The following is a 17,463-nucleotide window of genomic DNA, read 5'->3' on the forward strand; positions in this document are numbered from 1 at the left end:
AAATTAGCTCAGTTAAATATTTAGTTTTCTCTAATCTAGTTTTTTGTTGTTTCCCAATTAAATATTTATCTTAAACCTCGTATTAGTAAGAAAGCCAAAGTATTAATATTTAATGAGCAAACTAACTTGCTTCAATTTAACTCAGAGCTAACTAAGTATTTAGTTAGCTAAATATTTTGCTTACCAAGTACATATTGAGCCCCAAACTAATTATTTAGTTTGAAGGTAAATACTTAGGTATCAAGCTAACTAAGTCACTTACTAACTTAGCTAGCTTCAAACTAAGTAGTTTAAAGGTAAGCTTTAGCGTCAAACTAAATACTTAATTTAGCTTGAAGCTAACAGCGTTAGCAAGCTTACTAACCAAGTTGTTAGCAAACTCATATGTAAACCCAGTGTTAAGTTAACTTAAACTATTAGGGGTTTTTTTTATAATTCAGTTGAACCAAATGTTCAAAAGCAATATCAGGGTTTTATTGGTCAATGTTTAGAATTTTTTTTATGTAATGTTACTTTTGTCAGTTTCAAGTTATTTTAGTGACTATTGCAGGCTTATTTGGTCAATAACAGACAAGTACCAACCTTTTTGTCCATATGTTTCTATCAAATATAGACCTAACTAAATGGAGATCTGACTCCATGTTGAGGAGCATGATGGGTATAAATGAACGTCTCTGCAGAAGCTAAACCACAGCCGCCTGTTTGATTGAACAAAGAGTTTTTGCTTGAGGCTGAGGAGAAAATCTGCCGTCTTGATGGCACCAAATCTCTTATTTAGTTTTGTTTCGTTCAGTCCCTGCAGTCCCAGATAAGCTGTATGTGTAGGATAAACGCAGGCTAACCCTGTCTGTCATTACATGCTGGGACCAGGGGCCAAATCTGGACCATGACTGCGGTGGTGGGCGAGCTGTTCAGAGGGCAGGCTGTGGAAACAACGAGGAGAGGATAAAGACGTGAAAAGAGGGAGGAAAGTGACTGTAATCCAATCAGGTTAAGACTTCTGCATAAAATCTGCCTCAATCAGGGTCATCTTCTCTGAAAACATTCACTGTAAGCCTCCAGGTGGGAGTTTTTTCTTCACTTCTTATTCTGAAATATTATTTTACAAACACAGCTTAGAGCAAGGCCGCTCTTTTAAATTCTCTCTCTGTTAGACATTTACAGATTTGCTGTGAAAATGACCGTGTTGGAGACTATTTCATAACAATAAATACCTTCACCGACTGAAATCTGAGTGCAGATAAACCGAAAAACAAACGCAAAGTTGAAGGGATAAAATTAATCATGCTTGTAAAAAATATATAAAAAATACCATCTGTTTGTCTTAGATAAAACAAGCAGATTATATAACTTTTCTTCACTTGGTGACTCAAATATTTCTTTAAAAATGTGACAAAATTGTAACAATCATATTGATTTTTTACTCTGATAATATCAGATATCTGTTAAAGGAAGTGAAAAAAGTGGATTGGTTTATCTCGAGTTCAACTTAGCCACTAAACATATCAAAACCCATTCCTGTGGCATTTACCAGACAGGAAATGGGACGACATCCAGTAAAAGTCTTCATCCCGGGGTAAAGCGTCCCACCAGAAGCCGCAATGCGACACCCGGACTCAGCAGGGTTCTGTTACAGAGTGGAGAATTAGCCAAACCAGAAGCTAATCACAGTGATTGATTGAGGTCGCCTTGTGTGTCAAACGCTGATGGTTGGTTTTGCTTAAAGAGAAGACGTCAAAACGTGAGCGAGTGGTTCTGCTTCCTTTGTGTTATTGACATCGGGATGCGTACATGTGGACCAGGAACGGGTCCAGTGATGGTCCAGATGAAGATTAATGACCCAACCGGGTCGGTGTCTCCTGCTTAATAACGCTTATTCATCACTGTCACACAGGAAGAGCTCAACGCCTGCTTCATAACCGCGCTTTATTTCTAATTCCTCATGTTTGTGTCTCTTTCTTTAAACCTGTCCGATTCTAAGGTCTTGTATGAATGGAAACAAGCTTGGTGTAATTTTTGTAAATGATTAAGGAAAAAATCCACTCAAGCTGTAAAGAAAATGGTGTAGTAGGTCTTCCAGGCCTATCAGTGGCGCTGTAGCACTGCCAGGAAGCAACAAAAACCAGAAGGGGCAGAATTTATTTATTTTGAAGTGCCGAGAATCTGCAACTGAAGCGTCTATGATGGTGTTTAGGGACAAGGGATGTAGAAATAATGACGTAAATTTCTCCCAAAAAGACCCTTAAATTTTGAGATCTCAGAAATTTTCTAAAAAGTTTTTTTTTTAAAACTCCTGAAATTTCTGAATTTGAAAAGTTGAACATCTGCTAGAAAAACTGATAGCGTATTGGCACCATGGGAGACAGAAAACAAATTTTCACAAGAAAAGCTCAGAAATGTTGAGATTAATCTCAAATTTTCAGAAACAGACTTGATTTTCAATAGTTGGAAATTTAGCTATTGGAAATTTGCTGAGTTTGAAAGGTCGAAAATTTTCCAAGTTCATTCTTGGAAGAAGGGTTGATTTGTAAATTCTTCACACCAAATTTTTTAACTTGAGGAGCCGAAAGGATTCCCATGTTTTTCCAAAAAAGATTATTCCCAGAATTTCTTAGTTTTGTTTTTATTCATTTTTCTTGCTGTTGGAGCTCAGTAATTTGAGGTTAATCTGACATTTTTCTTTAAAAAAGTGTAAATATCTCAAATTTATCTAAGAATTTGAGACTTCATAGCACATTTTTCACTTTTTGAAAAGTGTGAAATTTACAAAAGAAAATTTTACAGAAAATTATTAATATAAAATTATAGTATTTTGATGGACATTTGCTCCTTTAAAAAAAAAAATCTACAATGGCCTTAATACACCTTTATTATTATCAGACATTTTATTCTTTTCAACTCAAATTAAACAAGAATAAATATGTCTATCTCAATAAATAAATATATATATATATAAAAGATAAACCTTCCTTAGTTTTAAAAAAATGGAGCTCTTTTGAATAACCAGACATTTAAACAAACAGAAATATATGTAATTGTAGTAGTTTTGCTTTGTTTTCATTAGTCAACTAAGCTTTAATGAGACACAAACTTACTTTTTTTGATAAGTTCATGTTTCCATGTGGTTGGGAATCACTGCTTTAAATGACAAAACCTTTGCAGAAACACCTAAAATGTATGGATGGGTCCTGAAAATGAGTGGATTTGCATCCAGCTTCAGCTGCGGAGCCAATCAGGGAGCCACGTGAAGCGTGTGTAAACATGTTTTTATGTGATTTGAAAGCTCAGGGCTGAGAGCCGATGAAAGGAGGCTGGAAATAAAAAGCAGCCGACATTGTGGAGGAGAAAATAAGGCACCTCTGGCCTTCCACCGCTGCGTGATTGAAAGCCATTTTGTTTCATGTGCTTCTGCCTTCTTTCTCCAGCACTTCTCCTGGTTAGGCATTTCTCTTTCTAATAGGAAATAGAGAGCGGCGAGCGGCCCAGATAGGGACGCCAAATGAAAAACATGGAGCCAGTGACCCGAAGCCGGGACCCGTCCATCTACGTCGCCCAAAGTCTGAGCTTTTCTCCTCCTCTGCTGCAGAATAAAGACGTCGTAATATTTCTGCTGCAGACTTGAAGCGTTTCCAGGCTGTAGGTGTGATTTCTATTTATGTGAACAACCGATATAGACGAGAAGAAGGCGACGAGAACGCCTTAATCTCTGTCTTGGTGCAAATTGGATTCTTTAAAAAAAAAAAAAGAAAATCTGTGCTGTATGAAGCCTAATGTGCATTAACATGTTTTCACATCCTTAAACTTTCTGTTTTTGTCTCGATTTTATGTGGAGAACCAACATGAAGTGGGAGGAAAATAAATCAGTTTCAACGTTTCTAAAATGTGTTGTTTCTTTTTTAGTGTGATTTTAAAACATCTACAGACTGAAATTATTCACAAATTTACTCAGAAAGATCTGGGAGTTATTTCAGTTTTTGGTTCAGATTATCAACAATGTTTAGGTCTGGTCTTTGACTAGGCCAAGTGTCTGCAACTTGCAGCTCTAGAATGATAAAATAAAATTAGAGATGGGATTATATTAAAATTAATTGAATAAATTGCAACGCTTGTAATTAATCGCATTTTAATCAAAAAGCATAACTAACATTCTCAATTCAAGAAAACGTCTTACAATAAAGCTAAAAAACACAAATATATTCATTGTTTTTAATCTGTTATTTTATCTTTTAAACCCTCAGATTTCAGCTTCTGTGTGGTAATTCACATAACTTTGAAAACTATATAATTCTTTAGAAATGTGGACCGCAGAAGCTAACATTAGCGTTAGCATCTGTGCTGAGGCTACATGTTTAGCATTGAGATAGATTTGAATAGTTTCGCTAATAAGCTAACTCCTTCTCACACAACAAAATTATTTTCAAGCGTTCAATCAGATCAGGCTTTAAAGAAAAAAAATTAAACTCCAGAGGAACAAAAGAAGCAGCTTAATCGTCTGTGTTAGCGGATGTAGCTTGTGCGTCAGATTTAGAGGCACACCAGAAACATGATACGAAGGTTCCCCTAGAAACTTTTGTGTAAAAAATAATGCAATTGTATTATAATAAAATATAAAACATAAGTGAACAGTTATTGTTCAGGCATTTTAATGGAATATTTAGAATTAGATAAAGGAATATATTTTATCAAGTGATTTTCAATAAAATTGTAATTCCCCATTGAAGAATTCAAAAACAACAAGCATTTGTTGTTTTATACCCATCAGGAGTATTTCATCCTCACAGTCTTGTATTAGTTAGAGAAAATTGTCCTCACAAGGTGAGAAATGTTAAAACACACACAGCTTTCATGCATGTTGTCAGGTTGTGTAAATCCAGATGTTCAACCGTGACACCTCAGCAGGTGGAAATGACCCTCCGCCATGTTGATTTATCCTCATGAAGCCCCAACATCTGGTTCTGTTCAGTGAATCTTTCTGTCCAATAAAAACTCAGCCAGAACCCAGACGGCCCTTTGTTTTTTTACTTATATATATATAAAAAACATCAGAAACTTTTAAAACCCAATAAGAACAGTTGACTTACTTCAACTTCTCCAAATATTCAGGTTTTACTGAAATATAAAGACTAAAATATTCATTCAGACCTTAAAAGTGGGTGGATGGGTGAATAATTGGATGTTTAAATAGAATATAGTTCTGCTTCATGTTTTATCGCAATATAAATATTAAATTTAATTAATTCAGACTTTAAATCTGGGAACTGGAGCTGCTCAGTTTTCTAAACAGTGAATCTTTAACTTTCTGTTAGGAAGTAACAGCAGCTTTCCAAACCAGACCTGCGCCTGGCTTCCCTGTTCGTCTGTTTTCAATATGGCGGCTGCATTTTTATTCGCTACAAACAGAAAAATCCCTCAAACTGACAGAAATATCACAAAGTTAAAGTTGGGCTTCTCGGCAGACATCAAGTTTCTCAGCCCAGAGCGGCGCCGCCTGAATAGCAAACACTCCTCTGCTCCTGCGGGGCGCTGAAAGACGGCAGGAACAATAATAAAAAAAAGTTTCTCCACCTGCAGACACGACAGAGAGAAGAACCGGGTTTATTTTTAGAGTCCCATCTCTGGGAGGAGCAGCAGTCCAAGACGGAAAAACACGCTCCAGGTTGGAGAAGAGGAGCTTCAACAGGAGGCTCTGATTGGTGGAGCAGGTGAGCATCGCGGCAGGACCAACGTGGCGGACAGGAAATACGGAGAAAACACAACAAGACCAGGCTGATCCGCAGCTTTAGCGTCATTCAGGTGATGAGAAGTTATAAAAGTATGAAATAAATTGAAATAACAGTCAGGGCCCAAATTTCAGAGTAAAGAAATGCCTCACTTATAATTGATGGACGGATGGATGGACTGATGGACGGATGGATAAATGTCTGAGTTTCTGTCAGAGACATTGAATAAATTCCAGTCAGATTACATAGAAAATGTTATCATCTTTCTATTGACCTATTTGTGTCTTTAATAAAGCTTCACCTGGCTGCACCAGAACCGACCAACTTCACTCCTGATTCACTAAAACGCTTTAGTTCAGAGGGTCAAATTATTCTGCAGCTATCACTACAAACGGTTTTTGGTCTTTTTCGTAATAAAACGGTTGTAACATAAACAGTTCTGACTTTGGTCGTCCATTTTGTCCAACCGGTAGTTGGGAAAACCAGCCAGTTTGGCCACGGGTCGTTATGTGGAACAAATATATTTAGATACTCGCTATAAATCTGTGAGCGGTCCAGGTCGTTTCATGGACCGGTTGGGAAACTCTCAACCTCTTTCCAGATGTCTGAGTCCAGGGGTTTAATCTGCAGGATTTCCTCCGCCCCCGATTCGACTTTACAGAGAAAACTGTCAAACATCTCCTCCGTTTCTGTTAAAACAAACAAACAGAAACATTTCACTGGCTTCTTATTTATTAATCTGTTCCCCGCAGAGCTGATATCTGTAAATTAACCCCAAAAAATGCAATAAAATATGGATTGTTAATTTAGTAAGGTGGATTAAAGGTCAAAAAGAAAAGTAAAATATTCACAATAACTGATTAAATCTTCCGCTCGTCTGGTCCTGATTTATTTGAACGTAATCTAATGAAAGTTGTCTCGCTAATGAGAATTACTTTAAGCAATAAACAAATGAGATCTACTTTCATTCCGTCTTTTTATAAACAAAAAGAAGTGGGTGGAGAACCCAAATAATTTCACTTCAACATGTTTTTACTCAAATAAAAGTGAAAACATACATATATAAAAAGTAAAATCAGAGAAACTGTTCATTTTAAGTAGCCTCTAAAAGTTTTTCCAGAGCTGTATTTGAAAAGCAGAAGCGGAGCCTCCTGTGCAACCAACAAAGATGCCACAAGTTGTTTCTTCACAGTAATTCAACAACAAAAAACTTCTCTTTCCCAGCAGCCGTTTTTCAGTAGTGCGGTAAAACCAGGTGATCAAACATGCTGGAACTCAGCCAGGGTTGCTAGGTAACGGGCAGAATTCCAGTTGGGTTGTTAGGTAATAGGCGGAATTGCACCGGGGTTGCTAGGTAACAGCTAATGTGTGCCGTTGCATTCCAAAGACATTTCAAAGGGCTCACTTTCCAGTCACCAAAAAACATTAATTCATAGACAGATAGTAGCCGGGTGGGTTGGTTTGTTTTTACAAGTCTCTCAAATGGAAAAACTAAAATGTGCAAAATGTGATTTTTTTATAGTAGGTTCCATTTAAGTGCTAAAAAAATGAAAGAAAAACAAGAAATGTTGTTCACAGCAGTCATCAGAGGACTCCTCCGGCCTTCCCCGTCTGAAGCAGCTTTAATTGTGTTTGTCTGAACGTCACCTTTCACCTCTAGAACAAAACACAGTGGCAGCTCAACAGGTCCCCAGTGAACAATGAACTTCACAGGAAGCACCGCGGTATTTATGGAAATTAACTCAAGAGTCATGTCATTTTTGAAACATCCTGCTGCAACGTCAGGAAGCAGTGATGTCATCACATTGCCGAGGTCTGATTGGATGATCAGAAATAAACAACAAAGCAGCACGAAACAGGAACAGCTTTCTGCTTTATTCCCAACTTGATACGTACAGAAAAAATGTTTGCATTTCTCCAAACATCATGTAAAAGACTTCTGGAAACAAAACAATTGCACATCAGCTTCTTTTTTTACTTCCATTTCAGTTATGCTTCATCAAAAGAAAAAAATAAACAGTATGGCTGAAGATAAACAGGATAAAAACACTGATGGTGACACTGTCGATCCACAGGTAGTTCTGTGAAACGAATCGCATCGCACCCGACTTTGTGTGAAATGTTCAGATATATTTTCTCAGGCACTTTTTGAGATATCAGAGAAACACTTCCTGTGGTCTGAATGTGGGATTAAAAGCATCAAACGTCACAGAAAAGGATTTCTGCTTGTTTAAACAGCTCCTCTGGTAGAAGTAAAGACTCATTTTAATAAAATCTGATCTTTTCATCCATTTCGCAGCTTTAATTCATCATTTCCTCTTTAATGTTGGACCTCCATCTGGTTTGTTTGCTAGTTATGGTCAGTTTTGCACTCAAGCTCCTCTGAAACTAATTTATTCTTTTTGTCCTGGAGGAGGAAATATGCCTATCAGCATTTTCCAAGCTGCCAGGAATAATAATAATAAAATTACCACCTCCAGACGCTACAAACTAAGCTTGTAATTAAATTTTTCCAGGTTTTTACCGACGCTAACACACAGGAGATCAATGCAGTGTCACTTGTGGTCCTTGCAGCATCCAGCCTAAGGGCCGATTCCAGCAGCTTTTCACGTTAAATGATCTAAATGTGATCCACAAACAAAAACTTATCCTCTCTCTTTGGTTTGAACCAAAACTTTCTGACATTTTGGATTATTTATAGTTTATTACTTGATAAAAATCTCTTTTTTAGGGGAAAAATATCCAGTTTTCATGTCTTCTCCAATTATCTCCATGCGCATTTTCTTATAGTCTTCTCCTGACTGATACCTTTATGCTCAATCCACCTCATTTGCTTTTGCCACCCCTCAAAGTACAAAATGATCTTTAACAGGTGTACATACTTTTTAAATTTACTTTCCCAGCTGAGAGCCATAAATGCAACTGCATTAACCTCCACTGTTGCCGTTACAGAATCAAACTCACAACTTGAACCCATCTGCATGAAGACGCTGTTTTTTACGCTGCTGTTTTCCAACCTGCTCTTTGTAATCCAGCAGCATTCGGTTCATTTATCGACTGCTGTTTTTAAAAGCAGGATGTGCCTCCCCCCACACCCACCTGCTGCCTCTATTTAAAATCACTGCAGAAGGAGTGTCTGCTAAATGCTTAAAAAGGTATAAAAAAAACAACAAAAAAACACACAAAAAGCAATTATGGCAATTTGGAGCAATTAACTCCGGAGGACAATTTTGCCTTTTGTTAAAAACCAGCATAAAGGGGCTGCTGCTAATTTCACACTGGGAGCAGCATTGTTTCCCCGCCGATCTTTATTCTGCCTCCTTTTATTTGGCTCGTCGTGTCAGAAGCCGGGCCCTCTGTCGGAGCCTCTGGTGGCGCCGTTTCTCTGGCTCCGGCAGGCAGCAGGTGGCTTCTGATGAAAAATTCAGTGCAGAGCGCCGACTCGGGAGAGAGGAGGAGGAAGGGAGGCGGGGGGATGAATATGGAGGTGTTGAGGTAGAAGAAAGGAGCGTAATGAACAGAGAGAGGAAGAATGAAAGGAGAAGATGGAGCTCCAGACAGACAGGCAGGGAGGCGGGCGAGTGGAGCCCAGCGCCGCGCTGAGGGGCCAGGCTAGAGGATCAGAGATCCCTACCCTCTCTGCCTGACTCTCCTCCAAGGAGATAACACACACTATGAATCATTTATGAGGAGGGCTTTTATTAATAACACACACACACACACACACACTCTCTCTCTCTTTCTCTCTGGCCTGTTTTCATTCCTTCATAGCACTTAGCTATCCAAAGCTAACAGAACAAATGGCAGTTGAAATGCCATTTCCTTCAGAGCAGTTAGCTTTCCAAAGCTAAGTCCTTTAAGTTGACTGTTTTTCAGTTTTTCAGTTGGCATATAAGTTGGCAATAGCTTCAGAACTGCTATAAAGGAAAGAGCGTTCCAACTGCTGTTTTTAAGTTAGCTTTTGAAAGCTAGCTAAAAAAACGGCAGCTGGAACTCGCTCTCCTTCAGAGCAGTTAGCTTTCTGAAGCTAACTGAAAAACGGCAGCTGGAACTCGCTCTCCTTCAGAGCAGTTAGCTTTCTGAAGCTAACTCAAAAACGGCAGTGGGATCACTCTCCTTCAGAGCAGATAGCTTTCTGACGCTAACTGAAAAACGGCAGTGGGATCACTCTCCTTCAGAGCAGTTAGCTTTCTGACGCTAACTGAAAAACGGCAGTGGGATCACTCTCCTTCAGAGCAGTTAGCTTTCTGAAGCTAACTCAAAAACGGCAGTGGGATCACTCTCCTTCAGAGCAGATAGCTTTCTGAAGCTAACTGAAAAACGGCAGTGGGATCGCTCTCTCCTTCAGAGCAGTTAGCTTTCTGAAGCTAACTGAAAAACAACAGCTGGATCGCGTCATTCATACCTGCGCTCCCACTCCTCTGCCTGATTGTCGGTATGTGACGGCGACGAGGTTGGACAAGGCACCAGGGTTTCTGGTGGTTGTTAGTGAGTGACTCATGGTTTGTGCGGGTCATCAAACACCCGCTTGCCTTTTAAGATAGTCGCTAAGCTATAAGAGGCCAAGTAGTCCGTTGTCTGCGTTCTGGTGCTAATTTGCTAATTTTTCCCCCCTCAGGAATAAAAAAGTCTTCCCTTTTCCGACCCCAGTCTGTTGAGCCGAGCTAGCTGCGACGGCGAAGGCGGGACGTCGTGTCGGTACGGGCCCTTCGGCGACCCCGGCTCCTTCAGGTGGGGGATGTACCCCTCGTAGGCGCTGTTCCCGCTGCCTTCCTGCACCATTTTTCCTTTGGCTTCCTGCTCCCTGCGCCTCTGCTCCTGCCGCAGCAGCTCCTGGGCCTCCAGCAGGACTCTAGCGTTCACTCCTGCCCCGCCGCCGCCGCCCTGGTAGCCGTTCCGGGAGCCCTGGTAGCTGGAGTACCGGGGGTTGTCTTTGGCCGTCTGGAAGACGTCTCCAGGTGGGTACGCTTTGTCCCAGGAGTCCTGGGAGACAGTGCTGGGATTCTTCCTGGGTTGTCTGATGGCAGCAGAGGAAAACAAGGAAACGACTGTGAGAGCAGCGTTCGATGCAAAGGGGCGCTGCGCTACAGAGGGCGCCAAACAAAAATCATTCCTACTGGAGAAGGGGCCGGGGCAAGAGAAGGTTAATCTTAGAAAATCAGAAATTTCCAAGGTTGTAAATTTTAGACTTTTGAAACTGAATTTTATTCCTTTAGTCTGGAAGAGCGGAAGAACAAATTTCAACAACAAATTTGTAGTTAAAATGTCAGATTATTATTTTAACGAGAATCTTTCAATATAACAAGTAACTAGATAAAACTTTGTTATAACAATTCTATTTATCTGATTAAAACAAAACTGTTGAGACTTAAACAAAAATCAATAAAAGTTTTTTGTTACAATGTTTTCGCTGAAGAGTTTCTAAGTTGTTTAATAAAAATTAAAGTTTATTGTTATAACAAGTTTTTTTTCATCTCATTAAACATGTTTAATGCCAAAACGACAGTTTCTCATTTGAACAAATTTTTTGTTAAAACGTCAGATAATTATTTTAAAGAGAACTTGTTGAAAGGAGATAAAACTCAAACTCAGATTTTTATCTCAATAAAACAAGAAACTTCTTATAACAAGTTTTTAAAATCAAGTTCGGAATGTATTTTTATTTCTCGTTAAAACGAGACGCTGCTTCTGAATTTAAACGCGCCGCGTCTCTGCAGCGGAAAGTTTTTACAAATTTTTAATCCTAGAAAGAAACCCAGTTGAGAAATGCTTTAAATTGACTTATTAACTTGGACATCAGTCAAAATGACCTCTGCCTAGACGCAGTGATACCAGCCAATCCAGAAGCACCGTTTGTTTGTCTTGGTGCTGATTGGCTGAACCCAAAAGAGCGGAAATGAAGAATGCAAGCGATAGCTTTTATGAAATCACTAAGACGGTTTCCACTGACCATTTTAATGCGTCTCAAGGTATATTTGATGCTTGAACTATTAAAACAGGCAGTTAAAATTGTTTTTTGTTTCCTTTTCCTTCCAGAAAAGTTAGAACAGTGTGAATAGTTTCCCAGAGCAGCTTGGGTCTTTTTTGTCAACACGTGAAATGAAATCGGGTGTCGGCGATGCCGGTCTCTGAAAATTGGACCCAGCGGAGCGTGTGAAGAATCAACCTGGGCCGACTCTTCCTATCTCACCCATCAAGCAGCGTATCCGTCCTCAACTGGAACCAATCTCCACCAAATGCAAAACAAAGCTCTGCTCTGTTCTCATTAAAGGATTTCCACCATTTTTTACCCTTTTGTCGCCACTTCCTGCTGAAAACCAAACAGAGGAATAATGCGATTTCTCCACAGCTGGGTGATAAACGCGATAATTATGCATGGCTCTGAATCAAAAGCTCAACGATCTTCTTCTTCTGCCTCCTCCTCCTCATTGGACGCGCCACACAAAGGCAGACTGGCCGACTGGAAATCTGATGACACACATCTGGATCTTTCTCTTCCACCTCCTAAATGTTTCCTGGTGAAGCTGCCCAGATTCTAAACATATTTTATTTCAAACAAAAACAACATATTTAGATTTTTTTCTTTACCTGCTCAACCATAAATTCAGCAGGAAATTTAGGAAAGTGTTGCATAAATCATCAAAGATCCAAAACTTGAAAAAAGTAATCCAGTCTTTTGTGTTAACTTGTCCTGGAGATTGTCCTGTTGTTAAATTCTGGTCAGGGGGACCCCAATAAATTAGTCCAAGGGCCACAAAAGGCCCCTGCTCCACACTTTGGACAGAATTTAAAAATTTTCTAAGAAACTACATCTTCGGTTTTCAGCAGCTGTAAGCCACAATCATGGATATTAACAGAAATAAAGATTTAAACCTTTTATCCAGATCTTAACATTCTGCAACACATAAAGACAATTACAAAGTCGGCCTTTTATCACCTGATGAAAGGAATTAATCCACGAGTTTGAAAAAAACAAAACAAAAATAGATCATTTTTAATTATATTTAACTTATTGAATAGAATATTATTAAACAGTTTAACGATCTCCTTCCTTGGCAGAGGAAGCGGAAATGATAACTGCTGACACACATCTGGATTTTTTACTTCCACCTCCTGCATGTTTCCTGGTGAAGCTGCCCAGATTCATGACCAGATTCTCGGAGCGGGCCTAATGGTCCGGAAGTGGACGCTGAAGCGGTTCAACTATTTTTTCAGTTTAATTTTCGAAATGCATTTTTCAAATTTTACTATTTAAATTTGAAACATGTTTTGATTTCTTCTTTTGTTTCCAAACAGAACAAATTTCACTCAATGCTAAATTAGGGAAAAATATTTTTGAAAGAGACAAAAACAATATATAAGAGGAAGAAAAAAGATTTGAAAACAAAAAAATAATAATAAAAAAATACACCTTAGTAATTTTTTGGTCAGTTTTAAAGATTTTCAGGTATTTTCTGAAAAAAATGCAATGCAAACTCATCAACATCATTTTTTCAATAAGATGTGTGTCGTCTGTCAAAATTAGCGGCTAATATCAATGAAAGAATGAAAAGAAATCCGGACCAAGTGGTCGACAGGTAAACTACAGGTAACTGGTCCCAGTGGAACCGGGCCCATTAGGGCCTGTGACCCGCCAGCTGCCCCAGAAGAACCATAAATAATAAACACGTCAGCGTTTCCTGGAACAAGCAGCCGGCAGATCTCACAGATCAACGGGAATTAGATTAGGGAAAAAGGAAAACAGTCCTGCCAGATCCGTCTAAGACCGGATCTGTTTCTTCCAACCAAAGCTGCAAAAGTGAACGAGAGAGTTTGGAACCGACCGGTTCAGACCCGATTTCTGCTGCTATTTGATGCTAATGCTAAAAATCAGGTGTTATCTGAGGGGAGCGCACCAAGGTTATTACAGATAACAAAAACAAACAAAATAACGAAATAATAATGTTGTTAATGATAACTAATGGGGAAAAACTATAATACAGATGTGATATCCTTTGTTTTTGTGTTTCTGAATCGATTTATTTGCCTTTTGAACCGATGTGACAGATTTTTTTTTCTCACACAAGCTGTTTACGTTGGCTGTCGGTACATTATGGCACTCCATACAGCTAATGGTGGCATTTATGCTAGTACACAAAATGGCGGACTATCGCCACATCAGTCGGTTATTCAACAATATCTGCATACATTTTTTGAAAATGGTAATGGTTGTCAAATATCCATTACAATTGATGTAAAAATTATCAAAATGCATGTAAAAATTAACTAAAGTATGAAAATACTAAAACTACTACTAATAAAAACAAAACAATATTAAATAATAAAAACAAGCAAACACACCTTTGTTCTGACTTTTTCTTTGTCTAATTCAGCAAGTTTTAAACTATAATGAAAAACACCTAACTATTATATTCCAGGGCTATGCTAGCGCTAATGCTAGCGCTAATGCTAGCGCTAGCATGTGTTAATGTCTCACCGAGGGAGAGAGCTGTACTGCCGCTGCGCCTGGGCGAACGAGTCCCTCTCCTCCTGCCTCTGCCTCTGCATCTGGACCTCCACCGACACCGAGTGCCGGCCCGGCTGGCTGTACCCGCCCGGACCGTTGCTGCTGGCGTTGGACTGCAAAGGACAAAACAACATTTTATCATTTACCCAGCGCTGCAACACAGGCGGGCCACGTGGAGTAGTCTGTGGTATTAATGTGATACAGATGGAGATCATGATTAAAAAAACATCTATTTGTTGCTTAATTTTTAGGTAGTAAATAGGTTTGTAGGGCAGTGACTGCATGGTGCAGCACTCATCCACAAACAGAATAAACGTTCTCTTCAGGATCACACTTACTGAAAAAATATGATTAACTGCAAATATTGACTGTATTTGATCATATTTTCAAATTTACTGATATTTTATTGATACTCTGGAGGAACAAAAAGTGAATAAAATAGTAAAAATAATTTTTCATTTCCAATCGTCAGGTTTTTTAAAACAAATATATCAATAATTGAAATTTACCATGACAACGATAAATCAAAATCTTTTTTTCACAATAATTGATAAGTGATGCAGTAAATGCTCACAGGTGACGGTCTGATACATCTGAATACCAAAAAAATGCTTTTAAATAATTCTACAACTATGTGTTAGAAGGGTTGAAAGTTTAGTGGAAGGAAAAATTACTGTAATTTTATGCTGGGATTTAGTGCATAATACTGTAGAACAAAAGGGAAACTTTGACTTTAAGTCCTTTTATTATTATTTATTTCAGAGAAACTGAGTTAAGTTTTTATTCACTTCAAGTCTGAATCATTGATATAATCATAAAATAAAAACTTTAACCATTTTACTCAGACCTGAACATTCTGTGACACATAAAGAGAATTACAAAGTCAGGTTTTTATCACCTGCATTTCCAAGATTTAAGAAATTAATTAACTTCTTGAATCAAAATAAATCTAAAAATATTTAAAATTATATTCTAATTATATTGTAATTTATTGAACAAAATTAATATATCAATATTTATATGCAGTAATAAATTAATTAGAATACTATCACTTTATTTCAGTATATTGTGTTTTACAATATATTATGTAGGTAAATAATCTAACATTTTCTACCAATTTTTTGTATTCAAGAAAGGTATTTCTAATAATTAAATAATGGGTATTTGATTACAGATAATGAAAACATTACATTAAGAATTAGAATATCACATTAGACCAATAAAAGCTGCATTTTTAATACAGAAATATATAAAAATTAAAAGTTAGCTGCTTAAAGGCACTTTTTTTTATCTGAAATAAATCCAAATAGATATTCTAATTTATTAAATATATTTATTTTTCTAACTCCAAGATGTTTGAATGTTTAAATAAATATAAAATATTGATAAATTTCCTCTGAGAAGGTTCCTATTTTCCCATAAATTGATGAAAAGTGACATTATGTAGGATAAAATGAGCCATGTCGGCTCTTACAGATGGTGGGAACACAATGACGCATTTTCAGGATTAATGGCTTTGTGATGGAAAATTGGCGACCTTTCTGTTGACCTCTAATCCGGTCTGAGAATCCTCCGGCTGGAAGGTCGTCGGAGTGTGAAAATCCACGTGATTTCATAATGAAAAAGAACAGAACTCCACGGGATCGGATTAAACGCTGGACCTTTACACGTCTGTGAAACTCACCGGTCAGTCGGCGGGACTCGCCTCTCCTCGGGTCAAAGTGAAGGTGAGACACAGGCAGGCAGGTGAGATGAGAGGAAGAGGAGGGGAGGGAGGAAGACCATGCTGCAGGCTCAGAGAAGGGTTGTGGTGATGACATGGATGTTAGTCGGTGTTAATGAAACAGACTCGACACTGCGGCGGCCATTTTCTGGGGTTTAACACCCCGACATGAACGCCTCACATTTCTGGTTTTAAAACACAGATTTATGAATGTCTGCACCCAAAAACTCCGGAGGCATTTTTACTTCATAATCTGCATGTTTAACAACCTGTTGTCTCTTCCCACACCTTTCCTCCTTTCTTTACCATCTCTGCTACATCTGAAATAAACCCAAAGCAATTTCTACTAAACTTTTTCATATTGCTATACATTAAGTGGTGAATCATAGCTGAAGCTGTAATACTCCACTCGTGAAGGTAAACCTGTTGAGTTTCACCTTCCACCATTTTGACTGGCACTCTGCTGGACAAGACAGGTAAAAAACACAAATAAATAAATAGAATTATTTAATTTTGACAAGTTCTAACCAACATAATTTGCACCAAATAATGTATAAAAGAAGCCGGATGAATAAATAAAAACAATGAAATTTTTTTTATCATAAATTAAATGCAGTAGATTCCTAGTTTTCATATTTGATTTAAATATATATTTTTTTTATTTAAATTTTTAAAGTTAATTTCTATTTATTTCAATTGAAACCTCCTTTTATACATATATAACTGAAAATTATAATAGTGAAAACACCAAATAAACCTTAATATGCATCACTACCCGGAGTGGAGACCTCTGACAGCAGAAGCTAATATTTACAATTCTTCTAGAATCTTCTCTCTCATCGTCCAGCCAATCAGAACCAAGCGAAATTAATGCTGCTCCTCGATTGGCTGCTTTCCAAACAACAGCCAATAGCGTGTCAGCTAGCGTTGCTGCTCCACATTTTAGCTTCCTAAGCTACACTTTATAAACATTAATAATTTAGGAATAATATAATGAATTTGGAGACTTTCGTGATAAATTTAAACAGTTTGAAACAAAATTACAACTGAAATTGTTAATATTTATGCACAGTTAAAGGCAGATATCACACACTGAAAAAGCAAACATTTTACTCACCATCTGAAGTTAAATTAGACCAAACTTAAAATCAGAAGGTTTGACCCAAATTATTCAGTTTGAAAGACAAATATATGTAAACTTTGAAATGTAAGTTACAAAAAACAACCCTAAAAAGTGGTGTACTAACTCAAAGAGTTTTGTTGGATTTAAAAAATAGAAATAAATTTGGTGACTAAGCAAAAACAAGAGAAATTTGGTCTGATTTAAGTGAGAAAAATGGAAATGTCAGTGGAAACCAATAAATAATTTTTTTTAAAAATTTAAATAAAAATGTATAATAAAGATTTATATGTTTTTATTATTTATACAACAATAAAGATGTACATTTAAATGAATAATACTATACAATTTAACTATTTAATTAAATTAAATATAGTATTTTATTTTATTAAAT

At 37.6% G+C, this 17,463-nt stretch overlaps 1 protein-coding gene and 1 long non-coding RNA gene across 8 annotated transcripts in view; one reads left to right on the forward strand and one right to left on the reverse strand.

Annotated features, from left to right (window-relative positions):
• Nucleotides 1–7,573: 7,573 nt before the first annotated feature.
• The window catches only part of pard3ab (par-3 family cell polarity regulator alpha, b), a 261,995-nt gene continuing 252,105 nt past the window's right edge, over nucleotides 7,574–17,463 (reverse strand). For all 7 annotated transcript variants that reach the window (XM_044134498.1, XM_044134495.1, XM_044134493.1 and 4 more), the window contains 2 exons: nucleotides 14,197–14,339; nucleotides 7,574–10,737 (listed from right to left, as the gene is read on the reverse strand). In XM_044134498.1, coding sequence (XP_043990433.1) covers nucleotides 10,335–10,737; nucleotides 14,197–14,339 — 546 coding nt within the window. In that variant the 3' untranslated portion in view covers nucleotides 7,574–10,334. The remainder of the gene's footprint in view (nucleotides 10,738–14,196; nucleotides 14,340–17,463) is intronic.
• Nucleotides 10,591–12,009, forward strand: LOC122841294. Its single transcript, XR_006372374.1, has 2 exons — nucleotides 10,591–10,678; nucleotides 11,757–12,009. It is a non-coding gene; the product is annotated as an uncharacterized LOC122841294 (long non-coding RNA).

Source organism: Gambusia affinis, linkage group LG12, assembly GCF_019740435.1.
Source record: "Gambusia affinis linkage group LG12, SWU_Gaff_1.0, whole genome shotgun sequence".
In the NCBI taxonomy this organism is placed as follows: domain Eukaryota; kingdom Metazoa; phylum Chordata; class Actinopteri; order Cyprinodontiformes; family Poeciliidae; genus Gambusia; species Gambusia affinis.